This window comes from Chlorocebus sabaeus, chromosome 22, assembly GCF_047675955.1.
Source record: "Chlorocebus sabaeus isolate Y175 chromosome 22, mChlSab1.0.hap1, whole genome shotgun sequence".
In the NCBI taxonomy this organism is placed as follows: Eukaryota; Metazoa; Chordata; class Mammalia; order Primates; family Cercopithecidae; genus Chlorocebus; species Chlorocebus sabaeus.
This window is the reverse complement of record NC_132925.1, coordinates 14,191,105-14,213,255: the sequence shown is the minus strand read 5'-3', so window position 1 is coordinate 14,213,255 and position 22,151 is coordinate 14,191,105. Positions and strand designations below refer to the sequence as shown.

Here is a 22,151-nt window from a genome sequence, read left to right as displayed (position 1 = left end):
ACTAACTCATGTAACTTTGTTTTGTTTTGTTCTGTTTTTGAGACAGAGTCTCCCTCTGTCACCCAGGCAGGGGTGCAGTGGCAGGATCTCCATTCACTGCAACCTCTGCCTCCTGGGGTCAAGTGATCCTCCTGCCTCAGCCTCCCAAGTGGCTGGGACTACTGATGTGTGCCATCACGCCCAGCTGATTTTTGTATTTTTTGTAGAAATGGGGTTTCATCATGTTGCCCAGGCTGGTCTCAAACTCCTGGCCTCAAATGATCCACCTGCCTCAAAGTGCTGGGATTACAGGCATGAGCCATGGCACCCAGCCTCATGTAATTTTAATTCAAATTTATATACATCTCATACAGCTTGCTGTCTCCAAAATACTGTGCCTTATGGGAAACAAAGGGAGTGATACCTTTTCTTCTCATCTTAATAGTCACAGCCAACACGCATATAACAAAAAGATAGAATAACAAGAGAAAAGCACAACAAATTTATTTAATCCAAGTTTTATGTGACATGGGAGCCTTGCAAATGGAGATGCAAAGATATGGGGAAAACTACCCATTTTTACACTTGGGTTCGATGAAGAATGAAAAGCCATGTAGAACTCTTATTGATCAAAAAGGATATGCCCTAATAAGAAGAGACTATGTGAAGAAACTCAGCAAGTCCTGTCTGTTCAGATTCCTCTCGACCTAACTGTTCAGCATTCCTTCTTCCAGGGTCTGGGTTAGGACGCTTTCTAGAATGGGAATCTTAAAACGTACTATCAAACAATGCAGGTCAAAGAATTTATTTATGGGCAGGTCTTTCACAGAAAGGAAGAAGGTTAGAGTAATATTTTGGGGTTTATGGCTGGCTTTGGGGAAAGGGGGTTGTGGTTTCTGTAACTGTGCCTGGAGAAAGAGGAATTATAGTTTCTATGGCTTGCTTAGCGGGAGAATGAGGTGCAAGAGATGGGGAACAGAAAGTTGGAGACAGAAACTTTGCTTCCAAGGCCTTTATTTTGGGATAACTTTTTCTGAGCTCCAACAACCCTATCTATAACATGGAAATTAAAATAACTACTTTGCCAGGTTGCTAAGATGGTGAAATGAGAGAAATGAAGCTCAAGTGTAATTTCCGATAAATGATAGATAGCAGATTTTAAAGTTGGTGTCACCTGTCCCATAAACACTTATGGTATGTTTCCTCCTACCTCCAAATATCCATGGTGGGAGATAGGAGAGCAGGACAGGATGAGACTGCAATGCACCCTTAACTCCAAGCCAATTTAGGACTGTTTCTGATGATTCTACTTTCATGACTCGCTTTCTTAAACTAGTGTCTTGCAAACCCTAAAGTTATATTGTTTGTATTCACTCTTTGATCCATTTACTATGATTGGGCTTCTGTCCCATCTAACTACTGAAAACATATTTTTTGATATAACTTATATCTTCCTAATTACCAAATCAGCTCTCTTTTCTATTATTTAATATATACAATATAGTTAACTTTTCTAAAACTGTTTCCTGTCTTGGTCTTTCACAGTTATGCAGTGCACTGCCCTACCCTGGTTCTCTTCTTCATTTTTTAAATTTAGTATGGACCGCTTCATGAATTTGCATGTCGTCCTTGCGCAGGGGCCATGCTAATCTTCTCTGCATTGTTCCAATTGTAGTACATGTGCTGCCGAAGTGAGCACTACCCCTGGTTCTCTTCTGAGCTCCCTGGCCATTCCTCCTCTGGCTTTCTGTATGTAACCTCTAAGACAGGACCTTTTCCCTCTGCTTTTCTTTTTCTTTCTTTTTTTTTTTTTTTTGAGACGGAGTCGCTCTGTCGCCCAGGCTGGAGTGCAGTGGCCGGATCTCATCTCACTGCAAGTTCCGCCTCCCGGGTTCATGCCATTCTCCTGCCTCAGCCTCCCGAGTAGCTGGGACTACAGGCGCCCGCCACCTCGCCCGGCTAGTTTTTTTGTAGTTTTAGTAGAGACGGGGTTTCACCGTGTTAGCCAGGATGGTCTCGATCTTCTGACCTCGTGATCCGCCCGTCTCGGCCTCCCAAAGTGCTGGGATTACAGGCTTGAGCCACCGCGCCTGGCCTGCTTTTCTTTTTTAAAACATGTTCTCTTGTGGAAATTGATTATTACTTCTGTGACTGAAGGGTCTTGCGATGTGTATGTTTCTTGAGCATTTTTGGAACCATACTCAGTACTGTTTTTTACAAATATATACTCAACACCAGTTTTACAGTAAATTCTCATTTATCTTCATCCAGAGTTTCTTAGAAACTACCATTTTAAACAAAATAACATATAATAAAACCAATTTTACCATAGACAAATTGATATAAACCAGAATTAAGTTCCTATGGTACATTTCTGGTCACAAAAACATCACCAAACTTCAAAATAAAGATGAAAACCCTAGTAATAGTAAACGTTGAAATAAATGTGAGCTATACATACATTTAAGAAAGATTAATGACAACAAGTAAGATAATTATTTGTCCACTTATTCCAGTTCAGGGACATAGGTGGCATCTCAGGGTAAAAGGTGAGGCTAGCCCTCAACAGGACACCATTCTATCACAGGGTGCTCTCATACACGCCCACACTCAGACTGGGACAGGTTATACACACCAATTCACCTAACATGCACATCTTTCGGATGTGGGAGGAAGCTGGAGTACCTGGAGAAAACCCATGCAGACGTGGGGAGAACATGCAAACTCCATACACACAGTCGCCTGGGCCAGTAATTCATTTTATTTTTCTCAGCCATGTCATAATGAAACAATACTATTAAAGCACCTGCTCTACTTCTTGCCTTCCCCAGTTCTGCTAGTGATAACATTACCGAGCATTCCTAGTGCCAACATGCAGTCCCTTAGCAAAGCTGACTCTTAGTTTTTGAATATCTTAAGTGGTTTTGTAGCCATAAGTGCTGCTCACCATGTCTAGTTCTCTTTCCTTACAGGCACATGAAATAACAGTTATTCCCACCCTCTTCAAGTCAGGCATACCTCATGCCTTGCTTTGTCTAATGAAATGTAAGTGGTATGTCACTTCTTGGTAAAACTATTTAAGAGCTGGGGCACAATTCTCAATGTTCTCTCTTTTCTTGCAATGGTAATTGTAGAAGACTATGTTGACTTTGAGAGACTGTAAAATCAAAGCAGTATGAATCGCTGAGTTAACACATGGAAGATAGTTACCTGGAAAGTCATGCAGACTTGTAGTAGACTTGCAATGAGCAAGAAATAAACACTTGTTATCTAAAACACTAATTTTCTGGCTTTTTAGTGTGTAATCTGGTTTATTCTGAATGATGAAAAGAGTTATGCTGCTATGATTCTAGTTAACATTGTCATTTCAGGATAATTGTTGACATTTTGGCATAAATATTCCCAGGCACACACTGTTGAATTAAACTGAATGAAATGTTTACGTACCAGTCACTGTTCTAAGCACTAATAATATAGTTGTGAACAAAACCTTTAAAAATTCCTGCCCTAATGAATCTTACATTCTACTGGTGAAGACAGATGAAGTGGATAATAAATATAAATAATAAGTAAATTAGACACTATGTTGGTAGAAGATGACATGGAGAAGTGTAAAACTGGATAAAATGATGGGATTAAGATTATGAATGAGATTAGATTAAAAGTTAAATTTTGGACAACTTTTAATTGTATATTAAGGTCTGTATCAAAACCAAAGTTTGGCTAAATGAGATTAGCAAGTGTCAATTCATATTGAGCTAAAGCCAGATATCACTTTCACAAAGTTCACTTCTGAGATTAATTAAAAACCCAGAATTTTATCCAAAGACGTATTATCAAATTGTATATTAATAGATTCCAGATGGTTTTACAAAGTTTGACATTATAATGTAGGACACATAATTTTCAGTGCTGATAATTATTACTGGCAGTGTGATGAAATTTGTGGTGTTAAAAAGATATTCAGGCCTGGAGAAGTGGCTCACCCCTGTAATCTCAAAGCTTTGGGAGGCCAAGGCAAGAGGACTACTTGAGGTCAGGAGTTCCAGACCAGCCTGGGCAACACAGCAAGATACCATCTCTGCCAAAAAAAAAAAAAAATTTAAAATTAGCCTGGCATAGTGGTGTGTGGCTATAGTCCTAGGTACTCAGGAGACTGAGGCAGGAGGATTGTTTGTGCTCAGAAGTTTGAGGCTGCAGTGAGCTATGATTACACCACTGCACTCCAGTCTGGGCAACCCAGTGAGACCCTGTCTCACATAAATAAATAAATGAGGCCAGGTGCGGTGGTTCATGTCTGCAATCCTAGCACTTTGGGAGGCCGAGGCAGGTGGATCCCTTGTGGTCAGGAGTTCAGAACCAGCCTGGCCAACATGGTGAAACTCTGTCTCTACTAAAAATACAAAAAAAACTAGCCAGGCATGGGGGCGGTTGCCTGTAATCCCAGTTACTCAGGAGGCTGAGACAGGAGAATGACTTGAACCCGGGAGGTGGAGGTTGCAGTGAGCCGAAATTGCGCCACTGCACTGCATCCTGGGCGACAGAGTGAGACTCTGTCTCAAAAAAAAAAAAAAAAAAAAAAAAAAAAAAAAATTAAATTAATAAATAGGTAGATGTATAGATATTCACTTTCAACTGAAGTCTTTAGAGGAGCAAGATTTTTTTTAAGGCAGATTATTCTAATATTCCCTTCTTTTCTTCATATTCTTTATATTTTTTGTATGCCTGTATGGCATACAAGACCAAAAAAACATATGGATGATCAAAATGACCCCATTTACTTTTACTATCACCATAGTTCTTCCTAAAGTCCTCATTGAGTTCCAGGTTTTGGTTAATATTTTCAGGGGCAAGTCAGTGTCTCACTATTTCTCCTTTTGAACCTAGCGATCCTGTCCTCTTGAACCCTGGAAGTTCTCTTGACCAGTCAGAGAACTGCGTTCGCCACCCCTTCCCCTTCGGAAACTTCACACTGTGGAGGAAAGGAACGAAAAGCAGCAGCTAGGGGGCTGGTGAGGAAGGATGTCTCGGCAGTGTTTACTAGGCCTCCAACACTAGAGCCCATCCCCCAGTTCCGAAAAGCTTCCTGGAAATGTCCTTGTTATCACTTCCCCTCTCGGGCTGGGGGCTGGGAGCGGGCGGTCCCCTCCGCCCCCGGCTGTTCCGCCGAGGCTCGCTGGGTCGCAGGCGCCGCCGCGCAGCACTGCTCAGACCGAGGCGCATAAGCTCGCAGCTCCGCGGCGCCCAGCGCTCCGGTCCCCGCCGCGACGCGCCACCGTCCCCGCCCGCGCCTCCGCGCGCTTCGAAATGAGGGTCCTGGGTGGGCGCTGCGGGGCGCTGCTGGCATGTCTCCTCCTAGTGCTTCCCGTCTCAGAGGCAAACTGTGAGTAATCAATAGCGTCTCTTCTCCCTTCCCTAGCATTGTCGACTGAACTACGTGCCCTGGTTAGTAGGATTTTCTTCTCAGGAACTGCAGCCTCCTAGAAAGTTTCCAGTAAGTACCGACAGACACCCAGCGGATGGAAACAGCCGTGGATAGAGCAAGCAGTGTAATGGTGGGGCAGGATCACTATCTGCACAGTTACGAGAATGTATTGCCTACAGTACAGATGTAAGAACCTAGTTGACACTAAGTATCAATGGAGGGATGAGAACACCTGCCCGTTTCCCTTCAAAGCTGAAGTTCCCAGGCAGGATGAGCAGATTCCAGTATACGAGTAGGGAAGAAAAGGTAACACCCTGTGTTTTCCCTTTGTCCAGGCGCCTGCCCCCAACCTGCACCGGTCTCCTGAAACTTACCTCCCTTTTGCAATTTCTGGACTTTGAGCTTAGTTTGCTTGTCTCATATTAACGACCTGTTTTGGGATGACTGAGGGTTTGTATAGCAGTAGGTATATGTCACTTTCTAACCCTGAAATCAAAAGGACTGTTAAATACTGTATTCTATTTCTCAGACCGTTTGTACTGAGGATTTTTTAACACTGTGTGCCACTGATCTGAGGTGGTGACATGAATTCTTTATCTTTGCGTTTCAGGTTCTTTACGTCCTTATGCCCAGGTTCAAGACAGGATATTAAGTTTTCTCTGAAAAATACATAAGGAATAGCAAGGCAATTAGTACATTTTAGTGGTCAGTTAATTTGTTTTCTAAAGTTGTAAGCGTGTTTGTTGAATAAAAATGCCTTTTTGTTTGAGAGGGACTGCTCTGCTGCCCAGGCTGGAGTGCAGTGACTCCATCTCCACTCACTGCAACCTCCGCCTCCGGGTTCAAGTGATACTCATGCCTCAGCCTCCCAAGCAGCTGGGATTACAGGTGCCTGCCTCAACACCCGGCTAATTTTTTTTTTTTTTTTTTTTTTTTTTTTTTTTTTGGTATTTTTACTAGAGACGGGGTTTCGCCATGTTGGCCAGGCTGGTCTCAAACTCCTGACCTCAGGTGATCCACCCGCCTCGGCTTCCCAAAATCCTGGGATTACAGGCATGGGCCACCACGCCTAGCCAAAAATGCCTTCTTGTTTTATGTTTTATTTTCAGGGATTGGAATGGGAGTGAGAACTCTAAATTACAAATAAGTTTTAGGAGCCTAGAGCTCCAAAGTAAACTTTTCGAAGGTGGAAATTTCTAGAGAATTATATATCAATTTACTAACATTCCACTAGTTTCTATTAGTCATCAGGATGAATGCAGTACTTTAAAAATCTAACTTGGGACTAAAACATTATTTTTTGATTTTACACTAAAGAGCTACAACTGCAAAACTTCAGCATTCAAACCTCTATCATTAAGCCGATTTGTGACTCCAGGTGCTTATTACCTATATAGTTCATTAGGACAATTAAATATTTGCTTCGTAGCTAGTGTTTTGGAGAGGAGAAAGGCAAAGTAGCTTGCCACACTTAACTCCTTGTCATCATAGAAATTTGCTAGGCCTTTTCTTTTTGTAGAGATTTTTACATTTTGACTGAATCTAGGCAGAGGTAAAAATTATATGGGTTTGTGTGTGTGTATTATATATAAACATATGGGGAATTACACTTGTTATATATAAACACTGATAGAGCAGACAAATTAATTCTTCGAGTATATCACATAAAGAATAGTTGGCCCCATAATGCCTTCAGTTAAAAAGTTTTTGATTGCTTAATTGGATTAAAAGTCATCTGTGGTTTACTAAAGAGGAAATTTAGATATAGATGTGATTTTTTAATCCATATGATTTAATTTTACTTTATTTTTACTTATTTATTTGTTTTTTGAGAAGGTCTGGTTCTCTCACTAAGTCTGGAGTGCAGTGGCATGATCACAGCTCACTGCAACCTCCCCCTCCCGGGCTCATGGGATCCTCCCAGCTCAGCCTCCTGAGTAGCTGGAACAACAGGCATCTGGCACCATGCCCAGCTAATTTGTGTGTGTGTGTGTGTGTGTCTGTGTGTATGTTTTTTTTTTTATTGGTAGAGTTAGTGTTTTGCCATGTTGCCTAGCCTGGTCTTGAACTCCTGAGTTCAAGCGGCCTGCCTACTTTGGCTGGCCGGAGTGCTGAGATTACAGGTGAGAGTCACCTTGCCCAGCCTCTAAATGATTTTAAATTTGAGATATAATTAGAGTTATAAATATTTTATTTGTAATTCATTGTATAGTCCCTTACTTAGAATTATTTATTTATTTATTTAGAGATGGAGTCTCGCCCTGTTGCCCAGGCTGGAGTGCAAGAGTGCAGTGGTATGATCCCAGCTCACTGCAACCTCCGCCTCCTGGGTAGCTGGTATTACAGGCATCCTCCCACCTCAGCCTCCCGAGTAGCTGGTATTATAGGCATGCACCACCACACCCAGCGAATTTTTGTATTTTTTGTAGAGATAGGGTTTTACTATGTTGGCCAAGCTGGTCTTGAACTCCTGACCTCCAGTGATGGTCTTGAACTCCTGACCTCCGGTGATCCTCCTGCCTTGGCCTCCCAAAGTGCTGGGATTACAGGTGTGAGCCACCACACCCAGCCTATAATTCGTTGTTTAGGCCATAGAAAGCTATGGACCATTAAAAAATACATTTTTGTGATGAAAAAAATCTCGCTATCTTGCCCAGACTGGAGTGCAGTGACTATTCACAGGTACTACAGCTTTGAACTCCTGACCTCAAGCAATCCTCCAATCAGCCTCCTGAGTGTCTGGGACTATAGGTATACACCACCATGGCTGGCTTATAGTTGTGATTTAAAGAAAAACATTTACAAATCATAGTTTTATTTTAGGAAGAGTTATTAGAAATAATCTAATTCAACTTATTTGTTTAAAAATAAAGAAATTGTTCAGAGATATTAACTAATTTTCCAGAATACATATAATATCTATACATACATATATGTATGAGAGAGAAGGATGAAAATCTCTATATTTAACATATATACTGTCACCCAGTCATGGTTGCTCACACCTATAATCCCAGCACTTTGGGAGGCTGAGGAGGAAGGATCGCAGGAAGCCAGGAGTTCAAGACCAGCCTGAGCAACATAGTGAGACCCTGTCTCTACAAAAGACATTTAAAAAAAAAAAATTAGCCGGATGTGTTGGTACACACTTGTAGGCCCAGCTCCTCAGGGGTCTAAGGTGGGAGGGTCACTTCAGCCCAGGAGGTGGAGGTTGCAGTGAGCATGATTATGCCACTGCGCTCCAGCCTAGGTGATAGAGCGAGATCCTGTCTCCAAAAATAATGAAAATAAAATAGATACTGTCTACATATTTTAATCATTTCCCACTTAAGGCATGTGGTAAGGGGAAATAGGAGAAAGAGGATGTCCCTTTGGCCTTATCTAGACTGCCACCCTGGGTGAGTGCAGGCTACTCTAGACACTACTGACTCATATTTTCCTCCTCTTTTGTACCCTTTTCTTTCCTTCTCTAACTATTCCATTTATTATGTATGAAGCCTTGTCTTTTCTTAAATTATCTTCACTAAAAAGTCCAAAATGATGCGCTGATGGAGAGATTTTATCAAGGTTAGATTATAGTTGGAGTTTGTGCTGGAAGAGTTAGAAACAATTTCTAATGTACAGCAATACAACATCAAACCCTATGCCATATTCTCCTACTATTAATTCTATGCTAAGAAACAATAGGCCTTTTCTGTTCACCAAGTTTATATCTTTGCAGCTTGAGGGATCTATATACATACTTAAACCTTCAAAATATTATGCCTGATGATACAGTATTCTTTGCCTATAAGCAACAGTAATAAACTCTGGCTAACTAAAGGAAAGAAAAAAGGAAAAGAAAAAAGAGAGGAAGGAAGGAAGGAGCAGTTGAATAATTTATTGGAAGGCTACTGAATGGCTAGCTGAACAACCAGGCCTACAGAAGCCAGGAATGTGAACATTTAGGTGACCTATACAGTGGGAACTCATGTGACAGTACTTTAGGAGCTGCCAATCAAATGACTCAATTCTGTCTTCCAGTCCTGTGTGTCTCTGTGAACAGTTCAAATTCCTAGGAGACCCTGATCATTTTGGCTTAGCCTGGCGCTGGAGTCCTGTGATTGACAGCTCACTAGAATTGCATAGAGTGACGGAAGAGCAGTTCCCACAAAAGAATGGATGCTGGGAAGGACACAGAAATAAGAAAAGTCTACATATTCTAATTATTGGCTGTCTAACATATACACTTGCCCTTCTTTCCATACACACCATTTGAAAATATTTATCTAATATAATGCAAATGACTACTGCACAGAGAAAGAACCCTCTCCTTGGTTGGTTCCAGGCACCACATCCAGAGAGGAAGGCTTGAGACTCCCATTTCCTAGGTATCATCAAGTGATGACCATGATTCCTGTATTTCTGTGCTATGCTTTATGGATAAAATGATACATTATAGTGTATCAACACATCTTATATGCAAAAAAAAAAAAAAAAAAAAAAAAAAAGACAACAAAAGCAAAAACAAAAATACAGGCAAGGGAATACAGGTAATGGTTTTAGGGCTTACCTGTCTCCCCCTTGGTTGCAAGCATGATCTGGTATTTATGACTGTTTCCCTACCCATTTCATAGCTCTCTTGCCCTCAGGATGCAAGGGCCTCATGTTTGTGTTTGCTCAATAAGATGAACCATAGCATAATCAGGAAAAATCTGAGCCCTTATTGTCTCTACCTGTGGATGGTCCATCCATTGTTTCTTTTCCTATATATCCTGTGGACAATAGTCATCCTGGAGGGGCTTCACACCTAACCCTGATTAGTATCTGGCAACAACACTCTTTTGCCTGGATTATTGTCTTCCTTCTAACATAATCCTCTTATTATTATTGTTTTTTTTTCAGCAGGTAAAGAGCTTCAAATGGCAACACAGCAGTCTTAGCTTGTAATTCAGTGGAAAATATGTTAGGTTCCCTAGTGAATGTATTCCTTGGAGACCATTCTTGGTTTCTTGGTTTCCAAATTTCTAGGTGAGCAGAATGTAGTTGTGAGGACAGAATGTAAAAAATTTGAGATTAGGTAACTGTATTAGTCCCCTAGGACTGCCATAATAAAATACCACAAAGTGGGTGGTTTAAACAACAGAAAGTTATGGTCTCAGGATTTTGAAGTCTAGAAGTCCAAAATCAAGGTATCAGGAAGGTTGGTTTTTTCTGAGGGCTGTGAGAGGAGAATATGTTTCATGCTTTCTGCTAGCTCCTGGTAACCTCAGATGTTCCTTGGCTCTTGGGTGGCATTATTCCTGTGTCTTCACATCGTTTTCCCTCCGTACATGTCTGTCTCTGTGCCCACATTTCCCCTTTTTATAAGGGCACAAGCCTCACTGGATTAAGGCCTACCCTAATGGCCTCATCTTAATTTGATCATCTGCAAAGACCCTATTTTATAATAAAGTCATATTTACAGGTACTAGGGGATTAGGACTTCAGCATCTTTTGGGGTCAGCCCATAACAGTCATTAAACATCATATCATGACAAGTACTGCTTTTCTTTTTCTTTTTATTCCTGATCTGTGTATTTCAGCTTTAGTAAAATAGCGCTGTATTTTATTTTATTTTAAGCCAGTCAAATTTGCCAGTTGGGGGTTACTGATACTAATATTAAGAAGCTCTGATAACTCAGTACTATTGGATCAACCTACAATCTTTTTTTTTTTTTTTTTTTTTTTGAGACGGGGCCTCATTCTGTTGCATGGGCTGGACGAGTGCAGTAGCACAATCATATCTCACTGTAGCCTTGACCTCCTGGGTTCAAGTGATCCTCCCACCTCAGCCGCCCAAATAGCTGGGATTATAGATGCATGCCATTACCAGCTAATGTTCTTTTCGATTTTTTTTTTTTTTTTTGAGATGGAGTCTCGCTCTGTTGCCCAGGCTGGAGTGCAGTGGCCGGATCTCAGCTCACTGCAAGCTCCAAGCTCCGCCTCCCGGGTTTACACCATTCTCCTGCCTCAGCCTCCCGAGTAGCTGGGACTACAGGTGCTCGCCACCTCGCCCGGCTACGTTTTTGTATTTTCTTTTTTAGTAGAGAGGGGGTTTCACCGTGTTAGCCAGGATGGTCTCGATCTCCTGACCTCGTGATCTACCCATCTCGGCCTCCCAAAGTGCTGGGATTACAGGCTTGAGTCACTGCACCCGGCCCTTTTTGATTTTTAATAGAGATGAGATATTGCTATGTTTCCCAGGCTGATCTTGAACTCCTGGACTCAAGGGATTCTCTGGCCTCAGCTTTCCAAAGTGCTGGGATTACAGGCGTGAGCCACTATGCCTAGATGGCACTATATTTTAATGATTGCTGGTACAGAGAACATACCACATTTTTAAAAACCATATTTTGAAAGATAGTGTTGTCTTACAACAACAAAGATAGTTGTGTCTTACGGTGAGTGAGCCCTCAATAATTGGTCAGTTCGTCATTCCGTAAGGTTAGCTCCTTCCAGATACTAGGATATACAGTAAGGCCAAGGAAAACTACAATCATTCCACTAATTTGTTTTCTTAATTGTGGTGTTAATTCCTTAGAGGTAGTGTTGTGTGGCTTAGCATAAAGCATTGAATAAGTCTACCAATAGTTGTGCTGACAGAAAAATAAAATCCCAAAAAGTGTGTCTACCTATGCTGCTCCTCCATGATGGAAGAGCCCTTCTTAATCAACAGTCCACCAGATATCTGATTGAACTTTGTAATATGTTCAATTTTCAGCAGCTCAAGGAATAGCAATCCTGCAGACAAACTTGGTGTTTTTACTTTGATAGCTAGAGTCTGGGTGGGCCCTAGTGAAGGAAAGTTCATGTGGCAGATCCAGTGTGGCCAATGTGTAGCCTCCTTCCTTGCTACTGTGACTGCCTTTTTAAATAAACATTGGATACACATTAGACTGAGGGCATCCCGAAGGCCATATGTGGCCTATAAACTTCTGTGTTTGGCCCTCATACATATCAAAAATTGGAACACTTCATGTCAACATCTGGTTTTATGGCTTCTCTTGAAAAACAAAGGAACATCTGACAACACTGGCCCACATCCCAACATGGTAAGATTCAGCTCAAGCTGATTGTGAGCTGCCTTCTTCTCTTTTTTTGTTGAAACAGAGTCTCGCTCTATCACCCTACCTCAACCTCCCGAGTGGCTGGGACTACAGGCTGTGCCACCACGCCCAACTAATTTTTGCATTTTTAGTAGAGATGGGGTTCCACCATGTTGGCCAGGCTGGTCTTGAACTCCTGACGTTGTGATCCGCCCACCTTGGCCTCCCCAAGTGCTGCGATTACAGGTGTGGTGAGCTGCCTTCTTTAGATAGAATGTGACCTCTCCAGTTTGCCACAATGCTGAGCACCTCCCATTGTCTTTAACCAAATTACCTTCCTTCCAAATTATGCTGCCTACTGGACACTTAGAATTTTTAGTCTGTGGTCCTTGCACCAGATAGACCTGAGAGGAAACATAACTGACGGCCATTAAGTAGGTCATTCTGTCCTCATTATTATTAAGAACTTCTCTGGTATGGGGCTGTCTTGTGAATGTTCATCTGGAACACAAACATTCTCATCTCTGGGACAATTCTTGCTTGAACTTCATCCCTAAGCCTGTGATCTACCTCTTTACAAGTCACTGACCCTCTGGAAAGACCATTTGCAACCATCTCAGGCAATTTCTCATTGTAGGCAAGGTGAACAATGAGAAATTCCACTTATATGCCTGCCCATAGTGAGGGTTTTGCTTCTCCAGTGCCTCTCAGGACCGCCCCTGAGAGAGGTTAGTTTGTTAGTTTTTGGCTGTAGCTTTATAGGAGGTCTACATCTGGCTCATGTTGGTATACCACAGAGAAGCATCTGTTGATATGGTTAGGTCTACATCTGGCTCATGTTGGTATACCACAGAGAAGCATCTCTTGATATGGTTAGGTCTACATCTGGCTCATGTTGGTATACCACAGAGAGGCATCTGTTGATATGGTTAGGATGTTTTGTCCCCTCCATATCTCATGTTGAAAAGTGACCTCTGGCCAGGCACAGTGGCTCATGCCTGTAATCCCAGCACTTTAGCACTTTGGGAGGCCAAGGTGGGTGGATCACTTCAGGCCGGGAGTTTGGGATCAGCCTGGCCAACATGAGGAAACCCTGTCTTTACTAAGAACACAAAAATTAACCGGACGTGGTGGTGTACACCTGTAATTCCAGCTACTCAGGAGGCTGAAGCAGGAGAATCGCTGGGACCTGGGAGGTGGAGGCTGCAGTGAGTTGAGATCATGCCACTGCACTCCAGCCTTAGTAACAGAACGAGACTCTATAAAAAACAATAAATAAAAAAGAAAAGGAAGAAAAGTAAAGTATCGGGGGAACCTGCCCCCAATATTTCAATGTAGGTTCTTTCTATTTTCCGTAAGTGTCGGCCAGCTGAGAAATAAAGAGAAAGAGTACAAAGAGGGGAATTTTTTTGTACTGGGCCACCAGGGGTGACATCACATATCAGTAGGACCGTGATGCCCACTTGACCCTCAAAACCAGCAGGTTTTATTAAGGATTTCAAAAGGGGAGTGGGTGTAAGAACAGAGAGTAGGTCACAAAGATCACATGCTCCAAAGGGCGAAAAGGAGAATAAAGATCACAAGGCAAAGGGCAAAAGCAAAGATCACAAGGCAAAGGGCAAAAGCAGAATTACTGATAAGGGTCTATGTTCAGCAGTGCCCATATTGCCTTGAAAACATCTTAAACAACAGAAAACAGGGTTCGAGAGCAGAGAACTGGTCTGACCTCAAATTTGCCAGGGCAGAGTTTTTTCCCCACCCTAGTAAGCCTGAGGGTACCACAGGAGACCAGGGCGTATCTCAGTCCTTATCTCAACTGCATAGGACAGACATTCCCAGAGCGGCCGTTTATAGACCTCCCCCCAGGAATGAATTCCTTTCCCAGGGTCTTAATATTAATATTCCTTGCTAGGAAAAGAATTTGATATCTCTCCTACTTGCACATCCGTTTATAGGCTCTCTGCAAGAAGAAAAATATGGCTCTTTTTGCCCGACCCCACAGGCAGTCAGACATGGTTGTCTTCCCTTGTTCCCTAAAATCACTGTTATTCTGCTCTTTTTCAAGGTGCACTGATTTCATATTGTTCAAACACATATGTTTTACAATCAATTTGTACAGTTAACACAATTATCGCAGTGGCCCTGAGGTGATGTACATCCTCAGCTTACAAAGATAATAGGAATAAGAGATTAAAGTAAGACAGACATAAGAAATTATAAAAGTATTAATTTGGGAACTGATAAATGTCCATATTAACATGAAATCTTCACAATTTATGTTCCTTTGCCATGGCTCTAGCAGGTCCCTCCATTTGGAGTCCCTGACTTCTCGCAACAGAAAAGAAATAAAAGGAAAGGGAAGGAAAGGGGAGGGGAGCGGAGGGGAGAGGAGGGGAGGGGAGGGGAAGGGAGAGGAGCGGAGGGGAGGGGAGGGGCTTCCATAGTAGGAGGTGGTGCCTGGTGGGAGGTGTTTGGGTCATAAGGGTGGGTGCCTTATGAATGACTTAGCACCAGCCCCTTGGTGATGAATGACTTCTCACATGAGATTCACAGAGGTTCATGTGAGATCTGGTTGTTTAAAAGTCTGAGACCTCCCCTTCTCTTTCTTGCTCCCACTCTGGCCATGTGATAGAAGGGAGCACGAGCTCCCTTTTTGCCTTCTACCATGATTGGAAGCTTCCTGAGGCCCTCACCAGCAGTAGATGCTGGTACCATGCTTCTTGTACAGCCTGCAGAGCCATGATCCTATTAAACTCCTTTTCTTTATAAATTATCCACCCTCAAGTATTCCTTTGTAGTGATGCAGAAAGATTAGCACATTTGTAAGCCAGAGATTTTCACCAGTTGGTCATAGATCTCTTCTTATGAGACCAATGAGGGAGTTTGAGGGTGAGGAGGAAATCGAGAGTGACCAACCCATGTAGGCAACTAAGTTATGCCTTCAGTCTCATCCTATTTATACCACTTTAGCATGGTTTATGCTGTCACAACTACATAGCTCAATGGAAAAGATAGCATCCAGCTTATGATGAGCTGTTCAAATCTCATGGTCACCAGGTGTCCTATGGTCAGGTTTGCAGACTCCACTTACGTCCCCAGAAACAAACAAACAAACAACAACAACAACAAAAAACCCAAGAGCAGTTTCTCAAAAGAAAGAAATTACTTGTCGAAGAAAACAAATTACTTGTTGAAGAAAATGAGACTTGCTCACAAATCATGGGGATCTCTACTGAAATTTCTCTTCTGGAGCTTGCTACAGCTTCTGAAGTGGACCCTGCTCTTTTACAGAAAATTTGAGCACAATTGGATCTGATGGATCATTGGCTAGGCCAAGTGACAGAGCAATTGAATTGAACTTTGAACTAGCTGGAGAGCATTCTCTTATTATGGTTCCCATCTGCATTTGGCAGCCTTTCTACTCCTATGGTAAATAGATCATGGTAGAAAACCTTAAAATGGAATATGTCTCAAAAATAAGACATTTACCAAAATTTATTCTTCTACCTTAGTGATGGACACTCAGGTACATAACAACTTCTCTCACTTCTGCAGTAATGTTCCAACATGACCAACCTCTTGCTGAAAATAGTCCACTGCTCTCAGTCCTGGGGAAGGAATGAAAGCCTTGGGTTTGAATCTGATTGGGCCTATAGTTAGATGGTTTTAGGACAGAATTCTGCTTATCAGCTGACTTGCATAAGCCTCAGTTCCAACCAGCATATGTTAATCAGCATACCTTAGGTCTTAGACATTTTGCTTCCTCAAAGGCCACTATCTAATAATCACTAAAGGTTTTTGGGATATTTCTCATCAGTGTAGTTATTCAGGTAAGATAACTTATTTTAGTTTGGAGAAACTGGGAGAAAAGCTTATAGTATGAAACTGTAACAGAGGGATACTTCTTCAAGGGTCTCTCTCCTCTCCTTCACTCAAGAGATTCTGGATCAGTCAGGTAACTCAAAATGAGTGATTAAGGAGAGGCGGTGATTTATTTGTATTGTGATTGAAGTACAGCCTCTATTTGCTAATATAGGGAGTTTGTGCATGAAACAGTGAAGAAATCGGTGGGTTGTCTATCCGTCTTAATCTCATGAGATCTCTGCTTGTTAATCCTTTCTCCAAGATGTGATCACTACATACACCCCAGTTTTTGTTCAGGTGAGTAAGAGCTGCTACCTAAGCTCATCCATCCCTGTTTCTTCCCATTCCACTGAAAATCTGGGGGCTCATTTCCATTGCTGTCCCTCCCACCAGCATGTTTGATCTAGGGAGAACTGCCAGTAAAATGCTTATTAAAAATTCCAGTGGGTTCTCCAATAGGCTGCTTTTCACAGGATCAGTGAAAATATAGTCTTCTCTTCTATACTGGGCGAAAGGGGGGATGATTGAGGAGAGAGAATAGGTAGGCGTGGCATAAAAAATTCCAACCAGAATTTCTGTCTCCTAGTCTTTGTGAATTCTTTCTGTTACATTATGCCAAGGAATGTCTGGCTTTTCAATGTTATTTAGTGTGTGCCAAGATTGGTCTGGGATGGCATTAGCCAACCAAGCCAACTGTTAGAACTGAAGCTGGCAGCCCTAGCTAGCAAATGGAATGAAAGCAGCAATATTGCCACATTCAGCCTGATTAAAAATTATGCTATCTCTTTGTGTATTCATTTTCTATTGCTTTGTAACACATTACCACCAATTTAACAGCTTAGGAAAACACAATTTATTATCTTACAGTTGCATAGGTCAGAAGTCTAGGCACAAATCCAGTTAAGTTGCTCAGAATCTCGCAAGGCTAAAATCATTGGGTCGGTCATGGTTGAGATCTCATTTGAAGCTTGAAGTCCACCTCCAGGCTCCCTGATTTTTGGGAGAATTCACTTCCTTGCAAGTATAGGATTGAGGCCCTCAGCTCCTGAGGCCTCTCACCATTGCCATCATGTGGCCCTCACCATAACATGGCAATTTGCTTCTATAAAATCAATTTAAAAAGCATCAGCTGCTGCTTTTTGTCTCCTATGTCTGTTTCTGAAATCTGAATTTGGCATACAAAGCTCCAAATCTAGGGGATTCCAGCCTTATCTCTTCCTGCAAATGACCTTTCCCTGCTTCTTCTCTCAAAATGGACCATTCTCTGTCCCCTCTCCCCTATGGCCTTTTCACATGCTGGTCCTTCTGTTTGAAAGACAATTCCTCTTTATCATCCTCCCAATCATCCCAGGTGATCTATCCAAAGACTACTCGAGTTTTAACATACTTTATGATTTTGTTTCCCTTTTTCAGAATCATGAATTAAACTATGATAAAGCTTTGTAGGATCTTAATTTTTCCATTTATAGTAAAGGATAATTTAGAAAAGTGTTGTTTTTTTTTTTTTTCTCAATAACTAGTCTCTAAAATTTTAAAAACCATCTTTGCTTTTTTTTTTTTAATCTTTTGTTTTATTGGTTATTTTATTCAAGGAATAAACCTGAACAACTCTATTTTATCTATGTGTTTTTGCTTTGATTATAATCCTCTGATTTTTACTATTAACAAAGAAACAAATTAGCACATTATTGAATAATGTCTGTTACAGGTATTAGTTTAAATGTTTCATGCCCTTATATTGGTTAAGATAAGATAGTCTATGAAGTGATAGCACATTCATCCTCAAATCTCCAAATTGATTTTCAAATTTCTAAATCTTGATGACTTGGCAAAATAAGAGTTTATTTCTTAATCATATAAAGTTCAGTGTAGTTTGCATAAATCTCTTCCATCTGGAATACATGGCATCCAATGTTCCCGAAAAAAAAAAAGGAGCAATGGAGGTGGTGTACTTGTTTTTAACTGCCTTAGCTTAAAAGTGACACACGCAATTCTACTTATAGTTCAAATAGTTACAACTCAATGAAGCACATGGAATATGAAGCTTGAGTTTTGGAAAGTGAAGTCCTAAAAACATGGTCTATAACTCTGCTACTCCAATGTGGTCCATGGAACATCAGCATCAGCTTTACCCAGGGACTTACTGAAAATGAAATATATCTGGCCCTACCCTAGATGCACTCATCCAGAATATGCATTTTAACAAGACTTTCAGATAATTTCTATCCACATTTAAAGTTTGAGACAGTCTAGTTTTTAAGGAGATTGAGAAGATAGAGAAATGAACAAATTTTTGCAGAATGTCCAGAGGTGGTAATTAGGGGAAGAGAAGAGGAAATGTCAGAGAAGAGAGAAAGAAAGCTGAGCACCATGGCAAGAGAATGCAGCTGCTTGTGGAGAAGTTCTCCAGTGAGAAATTACTAGATGTGAGGTGGAAAAAGACTTTTAGGAATGGGCATTTCTTTTTTCTTTCTTTCATTATTTTAAAATTCCTTTTTTTGGATTGTTGTTATTTTGAGAAAGAGTCTTGCTCTGTCCCCTAGGCTGGAGTGCAGTGGCATGATCACAGCTCATTGCAGCCTCAACCTCCTGGGCTGAAGCAATCCTCCTGCCTCAGCTCCTGAATAGCTGTGACTACAGGCATGAGCCACCATGCCCGGCTAATTTTGGTCATGCCGCCTAGGCTGGTCTCGGACTCCTGAGCCCAACGGATCCTTCTACCTCAGACTCCCAAAGTGCTGAGATTACAGATGTGAGACACTGCACCCAGCTAGAAGTGGCATTTCTAAGTTTCAACTTTAAATTACAAAAGTTGCTTAAATATAAACAATTGAACCCCTAATTCCTCTGCCTCCAGTGTTTTTTCAAAAAGTGTCGGTTTTCATATCGAAATTGATTAAGTACTTTATTAGTCTGTTTTCATGCTGCTAATAAAGACATACGCAAGACTGCGCAATTTACAAAAGAAAGAGGTATAATTGGACTTACAGTTCCACATGGCTGGGGAAGCCTCACAATCACAGTGGAAAGCAAGGAGGAGCAAGTCCCGTCTTATATGAACGGCAACAGGCAAAGAGAGAGTGAGGAAGACGCAAAAGCAGAAACCCCTGATAAAACCATCAGATTTCATGAGACTTATTGACCACCACGAGAACAGTATGGGAGAAACTGCCCCCGTGATTCAATTTGCCACCAATTGCCTCCCAGGACATGTGGCAATTATAGGAGTTCAATTAAAGATGAGATTTGGGTGGGGATGCAGAGTCAAACCATATCAAGTACAAAGAAAAGAGGCTCATAAGATGCAAGTGAGGAAGAGGTTAGTGAAAACTAATCTATAAAACCAACAGTGACTATCCACAAGAATGAAGGAATGCAGAGGTCTTGACAGATGTTAGAATTTTATCAAATGTTGGATTGGGTTTCATATCATTATTCGGTGAATCAAAAAGGGCAAGATGATGTTTGACATTAGCAAGACCTAAATTATCTTTACATTGTTAAGCTTTGATTGAGATTAACATTGCATTAATTTAAAAGAAAAAAACCTTTGTGATGAAAAAGAAGTCTTGACCCTTGTTCTATTAGATGGCACAAATTCTTTTTACCTAAATGTTCCTGTTTTATTAGGTTTTATTTTACATATATCTTACAAAAATATGTAAGTAAAAATAATAATAATTTAGGGGGGTTGGGTGATAATTCAATATTTTTATTTTATTTTATTGTTATGATTTTTTGAGATGGAGTATCACTCTGTCACCCAGGCTGGAGGACAGTGGCACGATCTTGGCTCACTGCAACCTCCGCTTCCTGGGTTCAAGTGATTCTCCTACCTCAAGCCTCCTCAGTAGCTGGGACTACAGGCACGCACCACTGCGCCCAGCTAATTTCTATATCTTTTTAGAGACAGGGTTTCACCATGTTGTTGGGCTGGTTTCGAACTCCTGACCTCAGGTGATCCACCTGCCCCAGCCTCCAGCAGAACTGTGAGTCAATTAAGCCTCTTTTTAACATAAATTGCCCAGACTCAGGTATTTCTTCACAGCAATGTGAGAACGGGATTTGAGCATCCTTGGATTTTTATATCTGCTGGGGTTTTGGAGCCAATCCCCCAAGGATACTAAAGGACAACCATGTTTATAGGGTACACTGTAGTGTTTTGATATTTTTATACATTGTGAAATGATCTAATTGTGCAAATTAGCATATCCATCACTTCAAATATTTATCATTTCTTTGTGTTGAGAACATATTAAGTCCTCTTTTAGTTGTTTTGAAACATACAATCCATTATTAACCTTGGAATTTGGGTCTTTATGTCTCATTGGATATATTTCCCTGGCTTACACTACTAGCTGTAAGCCAGTGATTCCCTAATATTTTAAAACTAATCAAGAAATCCCTGTTTAATGCAATCTAATTTGAAAATATAGATATGCAATAAAAAATGCATCTGTAGTACCACTGACCAGAGACCAATGTAACATTCGAAGCTTTTGTCCAGAGATACACATTCTTAGAAATGAAAATACATGGAACTGTGCTCTATATAATTTTTGTAACTTGATGTTTCATATCATAAAACTATGATGATTGTTTTTATATCAGTAAGTTGAAATCGATATCACCCTTTAAAATAGATACATAATTTTCCTTTATGTGTGCTTATTAGATTTAACCAAAACTATATTTTGGACTTTTAGATTATCTCCAATGTTTTGCTTATATCAATTATATTGTAATGAACACATTAATATGTATTTCTTTATACATACATTCATATATATTTCTTTATACATACATTCATGTATATTTCTTTATATATACATGTTTATTTCTTAATTTTCTAGAAATAGAGTTGTTAGCTGAAAGTCCATGTAGTGTGCCTATTTTGAAAGTTTAGGATACATATTGTTACATTTCCTCCTGGGAATCTGCTTTCAAAAGTAGATTTTAAGGGTGTCTTATTCCTCTCATCTTTGCCAAAGTTGGACATTAACTTCATTTTAAATCTTTGTTAATGCAAACATAGTAAAGACTTTTTTAGGGAGGTAGAGGGAGTGGATGGAGTGGATGTATTAGTTTGATGTGAGACTTGCCCAAAATGCTTTAAAAAACTTGGCAAATACTGGAATCTCTGGATCATAAAGTGAGGGTAAGAAGATCATGAAATTCAGTCATAAATGTTAATGTACCCTTGTGTGTATCCACTGTCTTGTGAGGCTTGAAAGAATTCTGATAACATTTGTGTGTATGTGTGTGTGTCTGTGTGTGTGTGTGTAGGGGGGGAGGGGAGAGAGAGAGAAACAGAGAAACAGAGCGAGAAAGAGAGAGAGAGAGAGAGAAAGAGAGAGACAGGGTATCAGTCTGTTGCCAAGGCTGGAATGCAGTGGCATGATCTTAGCTTACTGCAGCCTCAGCCTCCCAGGCTTAGGCAATCCTCCTACCTCAGCCTCTTGAGTAGCTGGGACTGCAGGCAGGCATGAGCCATCATGCCCAGATAAACATTTATGTTTCTTTCAACTTCTTTTTTTTTTTTTTTTTTTTTTTGAGACAGAGTCTGGCTCTGTCGCCCAGGCTGGAGTGCAGTGGCCGGATCTCAGCTCACTGCAAGCTCCGCCTCCCGGGTTTAAGCCATTCTCCTGCCTCAGCCTCCGGAGTAGCTGGGACTACAGACGCCCACCACCTCGCCCGGCTAGTTTTTTTTTGTACTTTTTAGTAGAGATGAGGTTTCACCGTGTTAGCCAGGATGGTCTCGATCTCCTGACCTCGTGATCTGCCCGTCTCGGCCTCCCAAAGTGCTGGGATTACAG

At 41.1% G+C, this 22,151-nt stretch overlaps 1 protein-coding gene and 1 non-coding gene across 2 annotated transcripts in view; one reads left to right on the top strand and one right to left on the bottom strand.

Annotated features, from left to right (window-relative positions):
• Window positions 1-1,571: 1,571 nt before the first annotated feature.
• LOC119625970 (U6 spliceosomal RNA) lies at window positions 1,572-1,678 on the bottom strand. The gene has a single exon (XR_005242183.1). It is a non-coding gene; the product is annotated as a U6 spliceosomal RNA (small nuclear RNA).
• Window positions 1,679-5,116: 3,438 nt separating this feature from the next.
• PROS1 (protein S) overlaps window positions 5,117-22,151 on the top strand; it is a 101,553-nt gene continuing 84,518 nt past the window's right edge. The window contains exon 1 of the mRNA XM_007986148.3: window positions 5,117-5,362. Coding sequence (XP_007984339.2) covers window positions 5,287-5,362 — 76 coding nt within the window. The 5' untranslated portion in view covers window positions 5,117-5,286. The remainder of the gene's footprint in view (window positions 5,363-22,151) is intronic.